The sequence below is a fragment of the Tauraco erythrolophus genome, chromosome 7, assembly GCF_009769465.1.
Source record: "Tauraco erythrolophus isolate bTauEry1 chromosome 7, bTauEry1.pri, whole genome shotgun sequence".
Classification (NCBI taxonomy): domain Eukaryota; kingdom Metazoa; phylum Chordata; class Aves; order Musophagiformes; family Musophagidae; genus Tauraco; species Tauraco erythrolophus.
Genome location: NC_141471.1, coordinates 46888008 through 46896910, shown reverse-complemented (window position 1 = coordinate 46896910; position 8903 = coordinate 46888008). Strand labels below are relative to the sequence as shown.

Below are 8903 nucleotides of genomic sequence, written 5' to 3'. Positions count from 1 at the left end.
AATATTGACATAGACAATAGTACAACCCCAAACGTTAAATAGCTAAGAACAATGACAGTTACTGTGAACTGGCTTCTAACATAGCATCAAAGTTATGTGAAATCCAGACTAAGCAACATGGCTTTGACACTCAAACTTCTGTAGTGTCACCTGGAGTCTTTCTCTAGCATGGAGATTGATTTCTTTTTATCTCAGTCCAGGACAAGGAGGATTGGTGAGGCCAGCTGGATTGCTTTTCTTCTTCTAGGAAAGGGAACTCACTTTTTCTTCTGATGCTAGCAGGAAAAGATGTTTACCCTGAAATAAAGCATAACAAAGGAAGCTGTAAGGATAACAACAAAGGGAACAGACATCTGTTGTGTTTTTTTTTAAATTTTATTTTATCACTGTGAGAGAGGAAAGCTTTTCTATTCTAATCTTATCTATGTTAGATGATGGGATCTGAAAGTAAAATTCTGGCTTGTAGTAGCAATATTGGTAACATATCTCTTATTAAAGAGAATGGCATTAAACTAATTCAATAAAGAGGGCCAGATACAAGTCCCACTAAAAATCAACATAGAGAAGCATGAGATTAAACAGTGGCAGGGGCCATTCCCTTAGAGTCAGAGACATTTTCAGTGTCCAGAAATTTCTCTGAAATACAAAAAGGGAAAAACTCATTTGCACAATTTGCTTCTCATGATGATACAGCTGTCCTTCATTCATTTACACCGCAACATCAGCCAACTGATGCATGACCCTCTTTCTTCTATCAGCATTATCACAATCATTTCTTCATGCCCAGAAATACAGCTGATTTATCCACATAATCGAATCAGCTCTAAAGAAACTGAGTCATTTCTCAGTAAGAGAAAGAAGGGCTGGTAAGTGGGAGTGGGCTACTTGTACATTTGTATTCTTAAACAAGTGTAACCAATTAGTGCTTGTGTGAGCACCACTGAATTAAAATCGCAGAGATAATTGTGTCTGAACACTTGCATATTCCATGAGTAGGGCATAAATCTTACTTACAAGGTTTTAAACTTCCTATTCCATCAAAATTAAGAAGAAAGAAATCATAGCATTCAGAGCTATTGTTTCAGGCTGTTTGCAAATTCTAAGAGACCATCATTGCAAATGTTTGCCAGTGATCATACACTTCTGCACTCATTGATATTCACATTTTTGGTAAATAAAATCTTTCAGAGTCATAATAAAAAATAAATACACTCTCCAGAGAAAAATGCTAGATTGCCAAACCATTGTGACACCGCCAAACAAACTTTAGCTGAGATTACACAATCTCAACGATTTTAACAACGATTGTTAAAATTGCAGAATGGTTTTAGCTAAGAATAATTTCAGCTATTACTAAATCAACCTTATGCCTTTTATCAAAGGATATCAGAAACCAAAAGAAACAGTAATCAGTATTCCATATGTTTTTCTGAAGTGCTTCACTTCAGTGGCAAAATTCAGAAGAAATGCCAAGACTCAAGAACTTCTTGCCACTCTTTCCACTCACGGCACCTCGCTGCTTTATTTTAATTAAGGTTTGTTGATTGTTCAATACGAATGCAGTTCTTACACAGATGAATAATGACGCAACCTATATTGTGAGGCTAAATGCTGCCAAAACCAAGCACATCCCTTTCCCCCAGCGTTCTCTTCCCCATAGGCAGGGCTGCACTTAAGCCTTTCCAAACACTCGAAAATCGCAATAGGTGTTCTACTCGTAATCGTCTCGGGGACAGATAATATTTACATTACATTCAGAGCTCCTATTTTGCTTCTTACATGTAAAAACAAACACTAACTACCAACCTGAAAACCTTGCACTGGCTGCCAGTGCTGCCATCCTGCGGGCCCCACTAAGCAAACTGGTGAACGATCTGTTTGCGGAGGGGCCGAGGCTTTTCTTTGGGGTCTGCCACCCCTCCTGCTTCGCCGGTCAGCTCCGCGCTGGCGCGGGGGCTTTGCTGCCCCTCCGATGCCACCGCCGGGTGCTCGGTGCCCCCGGAATGTCACACGGCGGGGAGGCGACGGGACAGATGCTCACTCAGCGGCCGCGCACGGGCCCTGCGCCCCAGACGGGAGGTTCGCGGGGCACAGGCGCTCCTGAGGAGGATGCAGCTGCCCGCAGCAGAGCGCTAACGCCGGCAGGAGCTCACCCTCTGCCCGGCCGAGCAGTCGCAGCCCTTTACGGGATCGGTATCGGGAGGGGAACACGGGGCCTACACACGGGATCCCGGGAGCCTGGCTGCAGCAAGGCCGCTGGCCTCTCAGGGAACCCTGACCCCAGCTCGCACGACGCCGCGGCGGGCGGCCACCGCCCCGTCCTCTCACCGCACGCCGGCACGGCCCTGCCCGGCGCCAGCCCCGGCGGCCGCTCGAGGGCGCGCGGGCGCACGCCGCCCCGCCCGCGGACGGCGGTCGACACCGGGGCGCTCCCCAGCGGCGCGAGGCGGCGCTCCGGCCGCCGGCCCCGCCCCGCCCCGCCCCGCTCTGTGGTGTGGGCGGCCGCCGCCGGGGTGACGCAGGCGGCGGGTGGGCAGGGCGGAGGGAGGAGCTCGTGATGGCCGGTGCCGCCGCCATCGCGCTGTCCGTCGCTGCGCTGCCGGCTGCCGCCGCTCCTCCTCCGCTACCAGCTGCCAGCCGCCGCGCCGCTGCCATGGCCAAGGAAGAGACCTCCAGCGAAGGGTGAGTGGCGCGGGCTCGGGGTGACCGTCGTTCCCCTCACGGGTGTCCCCGGCGGGGGGAGAAAGCCCGTAGGGGCGCCGCGGCCGTACGCAGCCGCTACAGGCTTTGCTCGCCCGCCTCCTCTCGCCGCAGCCCGAACGAGCAGGTGTGCGGCCGGCGGTGGCCGGTCCTGCGCCGCCGGCCCAGAGGCCGGGGTGGGCCCCCGCCTCCCCGAGCGGCCCGCCGGGGTCGCCGCCCCGCAGCGCCTCCGGTGCGGCCGCCCCACCTGCCCCTGTGCGCTCCTGCACCGCCTCGCTGGTCTCTCAGCTGTCTGCCATTTTTCCTGACGCACGGACCGCTTTCCCGCCATGGCTTCCTCGTGTTTGGATGGATGCGTCCTCGCACGGGCAGGCCCCGCGGGAGGTTTTGCCACCAGCTCCGTGCCACCATGCCCATGCTGCCTCACCTTCTGCGTACGAGCTTCGTAGTTCCTGGCCCAGCTGATGTAATTGCATGTTTGCCTACGTGTATACGTAGACCCTTTGCTATTTTCTGTTCTTTAGCATGTGTGCACACTGTTACTGTAATCCCCCTTTCCTTTGCACTCCAGAGTCCAGTGTGCACGTGCTGTGTGTACTGCTGTCCCATGCCTTTGCAACTTTACCTGTGTATACAGGTATCCTGTCTTCTCATTCCATCTGTTCTATATGTTCACTTAGATGCAGAGCAGGTGGTAAGGCTTGTCAGTCTCTCTGCCACTGTATCCTCCTCATGCTTCTGTGTAATGCTTGATACAAGTAAGAGACAAGAGCTCATCTTTAAATTATAGACCTATATGCTGTTGCTGTAACTTTTCCCTTTTCTGGTCTGTATGTGTACTTCATCTCCAGCTATCTCTGCTAACCTTTTCTTTCCTTTCACTATCCCAAGGCATTCACATCTACCAAAATAAATCATCTGGGATAAGTTTTCCTGCCCCTATTTTTAAAGTATAACTGTAATACTTGTTTGTAAGTACTTACTCATACCCTTGATATATGACTTCATTGTAGCTATTAATCACTCTTCTTCCTGAACTTGCATAGTTCTGCACTACATCTTTTGTCTGTGCACATTCAAATAGTTCCGTAATAGTCGAGTTATTAATCAGTGGTCTGCTCTTCCATTCTCACATTCTTTACTTGTGTGTGCATTCTCATACCTTGTCTTTCAGTATGTTTTGTTTCTCATTGTACACTTCATCTTCCAGTACAGACCTATTCTTATACCCTTCCATTGCCCCCAAATACATTGTCTACCCTCTTTTATCCCACTATAGAATAATACAGTCATCCTATCTTTGAATCTGTTCACCAAACATACTTAATACATCTGCTGATCACTTATCTCCCAGTTTGTTCCATCATATTTTATTGTTCTAGTACAAAAAATACTCTATAGAAAATATCTAGCTGTACTATAGTCATACATGTGCTTTATCCCCTCTGTCACATGTGTAGATGTGCTTTGTATGCATAGTTTATGTTAATTTTTCCTGTTTCTCCATCGTTTAAATATCAGGTGGTGTATCTCATTGCTGGTTGCCTGGCCTTCAAAAACTAATTTCTTGTCTTTTCTTCTCCGTCTCCCTTCCTTCATAATTAAGTCTTGTGTTATTTTGAGAAATTCCACTTAAAATTCTTTGGCTACTTGCTTCAAAATCATGCTGTGTGTTCATGACTTCATATCAAGGGTGTTACTATTTGTGTGTTGTCATGTTATATGTCTGTTTTGTTACCTTTCAAAACTACCTGCATTCTCAATCTTGTTCTCTTTTTAGTCCTTTTCCAAATTCTGGCTTTGGTGTTTCATCTGACATATTTTGCTGCTCTGCCAGCTCAGTCTGACTAGAACTGGACTATCCATCTTTTCCAGACTCCCTGTTATGCTTTTATCACCATATATACACAGCATTCTCTTTTTAAGTATAAACTTCAAAGGCTTCCTTTTCAAAGCACTATGCTATTTTGTCTACTCTGTAAATCTGCGCACTCCTCCTTTCCTCAAACTTAAAATAGCTTTCTGAAATAATATTTGCCCTCACCCTGCCTTCTGCAACATTAGCCATTTGAAACTACTGTCCCCTTCTTGGTTCTGTGTTGTTTCTGGCCCGTTCACATTCATAGAATGCACATCATTTTTAAAGCCTCTTGTTTATAGTTCACAGGTTTTCTAAGTAAGAGTCTTAAAATAGCTCTGCCTCAGCCCGTTTTGTTTGTATGTTCATTCAGCGCATTAGCCTGAACTGTGTTAGCTGTCTGGTGTGATCACGCAGAGTGCTGAGTGCTGCTGAGACAGTGCCAAGTGTCCTCAGCTTCAGTAGCCTGTCAGGATTGCAGGATATTAACACTAGATGAGCTGGACGTAGGGTTAGGAATCGTAGGCTAAATTTTCAGAAGGACTATGACAAGTTCCTCATGATTTACTCAGCTGGATAGCTTTTAAAGGGTGTTGATTTTCAGGACGTTGTCAGTGTCTCCCTTCTGAACAATCAGGTCATTTGATGTGAAATCTTTCAGAGTGAGCCCTCCAATTCACTAAGGACTTCTGAGAACAAAATCTCATCCTTCTTTTCCATGAATTCAGAAGGTGCATTAGCTTTGATGAAATGTTAGTGCTCCTAGTTGTTAGTGCTTTTATTAGTCTGTTTCTAACAATAGTCCAAATTAGCATTTCTTCATCTTTTCAACTTGAGCAAAGCTTGGTACCCAGGGGAAATTTATAAACAAGTGAAACATGTTAAATATTTTTAGATTTAAAACTCCGTGGCAGTGAGAGGAAGAGTTAAAATATACCATCAAAACCCTGCATTAAATTGTTAGTGTCAGATGTACGTAAATAATAAATACAAAGTTTTACTTTATCACTTTCAGAAAAATAGCGTGACTCAACTTGTTATGCAACGCACTTTGTTTGTTGAAATCTGGTGACTGTGTAAGTGTGGTGTAAACAGAATAGCAGTGGCTCAGTTACTTTCTAGAAGATCTCAGCTGAAAGATACTCATGACATTGTCCTAACTCTGAATGAGAAGATCGAGTAAACAACGTTTTGTTCTTCATTGTGGAAGGGATTGCTTGGTTAACATGTCACCTGCTCACAATTTCCAAACCTCTTCACAGCCTTGGGCCCTCTCTGCATAACTTTCAGATGTAGACTTCTGCTTGCATGGCAAACAGCCTAGCATAAGCCTTTTGCCAGATTTTAAATCGTTTATACTTACTCTGCATTCAACAGGACTACTTATGGCTTGTAATATAACTAGTAATAGCAGCTACCAAATGTATGTGTATATATGCAGAAAAAATCCCAAAACCAGAATGCTGGGGTTTTCCCCTTCTGAGATAAGTGGAAAAAATTTTAAGGCATCCACATTTACAAGCCTACATCAGATTGCTTATAGGTGGCCTGTAGTTTCACAAAATAATGACTTGGAGTAATAGGTAAAAACATACATTGCAACACCAGTAATCACAAGTATTTTTTTTAATGTCCTTCGAGTTTGTTTGTATTACAGAATTCTTTTTATAATTTTGAAGTGAGCTGTTTGATTAATAAAAGAGGAATCATTTATTAGGCTTAATAGAGCCTCTGTCTTCCCGTTAGTAGGATGGTTCACAGGGATATTGTAGTGGTATGTTAAAGCATAGTATTACAGCATGAAGGGACACTCTCAAGTCAAAATTTTTGCTTGATTTTTTTTTTTTTTTTTTTCTCCTTACATCATCTGGGTTTTAAAGCAAACTGAGTGGGTAGACTGCTGAAAGCAGGGTCCTGCTTACTTTTCTTTGTGAAAGGAGACTATTTCTAAGGGCCTTTCCTATAGCATAGGCAGTGGACAGCAGGTCTGGGACCTACAACTTCCATTTTTAAAGAGCAAATAAGACATAAGTGCAGTGTGATAAGCATACGTGGGAAAAGGTTAAAGCACGTTTCCTTCCTCTTTTCTGATTTTCTCTTTTTCACTGGCAGGGTTGTGTCAGTCATAGCTTTGGTGCTTAATGCCTTTTGCATTACGTTTGCATAACATATCATATGTATGAGCAGGTTTTCAGGCATCTATAGGATTGTCTCAAACAGTTTTCCCGTCCTTATATGAATTTGGGAAGGGAAAATCTGTAGTGATCAGGGAGATATATCTCTTCTCCCTCAACGTAGCTTCAAGGGAGAGAGAGAAAGATGGCAAAACACAACAGAGGCTATCTTCTCATTCCAGTGACAGAAGAAAGGTGGTCATGACAGTGTGGTTGTGGCCCTGTCCCTAGACAAGGAGGAACCTAATTGAAATGCCCTTATGAGGTGCTTGGTTAAACATTACAGGAGATAGAACAGTAATAGTAATGTCCAGCTTTTCCCAGCTGGCAACCATAGGCAAACATTATGGAAAAAGGTTAAAAAAAAAAAAAAAACAAAATGCAGTAAGTATACAGAAGTAAATTGCAAAGTAGCTGTGTTAGCATCCATGTAAATTTTTACGGATACAGTCACTAGAGAACAGACACTTTGATTGTCTAGCCTGAAGGTTTCCACAGCCTCCCGTAGAAGATGCTGCTCTCCTTCAGTGATTACCTGGCCAAGTTATTTACTATGACAGAAATCCTCCATAAAAAAAAAATAATCTGACTAGATTTATCAGCCATCTAGCTCAAGTCTTTAAAGAAAAATATGAGAAGCAGAGGGAGGAAGATAGTAATTATGTAGTAGCTTTTAATTTACATTTAAGATGGGGGCTAAGGCAGGTTAAAGAGGCAGCATTAGAAAGTCTGCTACTAGTTGTGTGGATCAAGTGGAACTTTCCAAGTATCAAGGAAATACTCTACTACAGAAGTTGTCGTAGTCGGATTAAGGTAGCTGTGAGTGAGATGGGGTCGTAGCCGCATTAGAAATTAAAGTTGAGTCATAAATCCAGAGGGGTGACTAGCTGAGGGGTTGCCATAGTGTTGGTAACTACGGGTCATTGGAGAACGCAAACTTTAGCCAGTATTGCACGTGTTTGGGTATATTCCAAGTTTTTTCAGAGCCTGCCAGAGGGCTGGTAGGCCCAGTTAGAGACCTACCCTTCCAAAAGGGACAGCCTCTGTGCCAGGAGGATCTAACTTTTCTGAGAGAATGTGAACAACTTTCCCAACTGGTAAGTTATTAAAGCATCATTTCTTTTCCCTTTCATATAGTGGTTTTTTAAGATGGCTTGTTGAGGAAATTCTGATTCTCATGTTTCATAACTTCTGAGTATTTACTTGGAACTCTCACATTCTTTCTGGATAGATTTTTGTACATGATTTGTATTGACAGCCAGAGAGAAGAGGGCATGGGAGGAAAGGTGAGCATCTGCATTTACATTGGCTCTGAAAGATGCAGATGAGAAGCTGAACAGCAGGAGAGAGGTCAGTGGAGAAGAGAGATTTGTGAGTCAGTGAAGCTGTGTAAGGTAATGAGGTCAGTCTGGAATAAGGTTAAGAGGGTAAAAGAGGAGGATTTGAAGTGACACCAGGAAAAACATGGTGAGGAATGACAGACAAGGAAGGTGTTCTGAATGAGCTGTAATAGAAAACTCAGGATCATAGGACACTGCAGAAAGGAGAGGAAGATAAAGGTGTAAAAATGCGTTCTGTAACAAAAGATGCAGGAGCACCTATTGCTATGGAGTAAGTCCACTCGTATATAGAAAGGAGGAAGAGAAAGGTATTGCAATGAGGAAAAAAAAAAGAAATGGGGTGGGTTAGTGCTAGCAGACTATTGTAGAATTTTTTTTCTTGATTACATTTAGTCAGTGTCATACTGACACTAAAGGCTTATTAATTATATCATACCTTTCCATAAGGGGACATTTGATGCAATGACTTTTTAGACCCATTTAACTTCTTACCTATTTTTAAGAGTACTTACACTTCCTTGACATCTAAAGCTTTTCTAGTATAGGCATATACACAAACCAGTCTGTTATGAAAAAGCTTGTGCACTTCTTAGGTTTTCCAGAAGTAGAAATGAGGCTAAGTAGCCCAAAACATTGAATACCAGTTCGTGAAGTTTGACATAGGTAACCGTTAGGTGACTGTGATAAGGGAACACAATGTAGAAGCTCTTCTAATGATCTGCAGTGAAACATCCCATCTTCAGCGTGTATTCACACTCGAATATGAGTGGGGTTTGTATATAGTGTGTTTGGAGCCAAGAGGAAAAAGTCTTGTACTTTAGATAGACTATT

General features: G+C 43.7%; 1 protein-coding gene across 1 annotated transcript in view; it reads left to right on the top strand.

Annotated features, from left to right (window-relative positions):
* The first annotated feature begins 2557 nt into the window (after window positions 1-2557).
* Window positions 2558-8903, top strand: part of ABHD5 (abhydrolase domain containing 5, lysophosphatidic acid acyltransferase) — a 28354-nt gene continuing 22008 nt past the window's right edge. Inside the window, exon 1 of the mRNA XM_086614773.1 lies at window positions 2558-2682. Coding sequence (XP_086470899.1) covers window positions 2558-2682 — 125 coding nt within the window. The remainder of the gene's footprint in view (window positions 2683-8903) is intronic.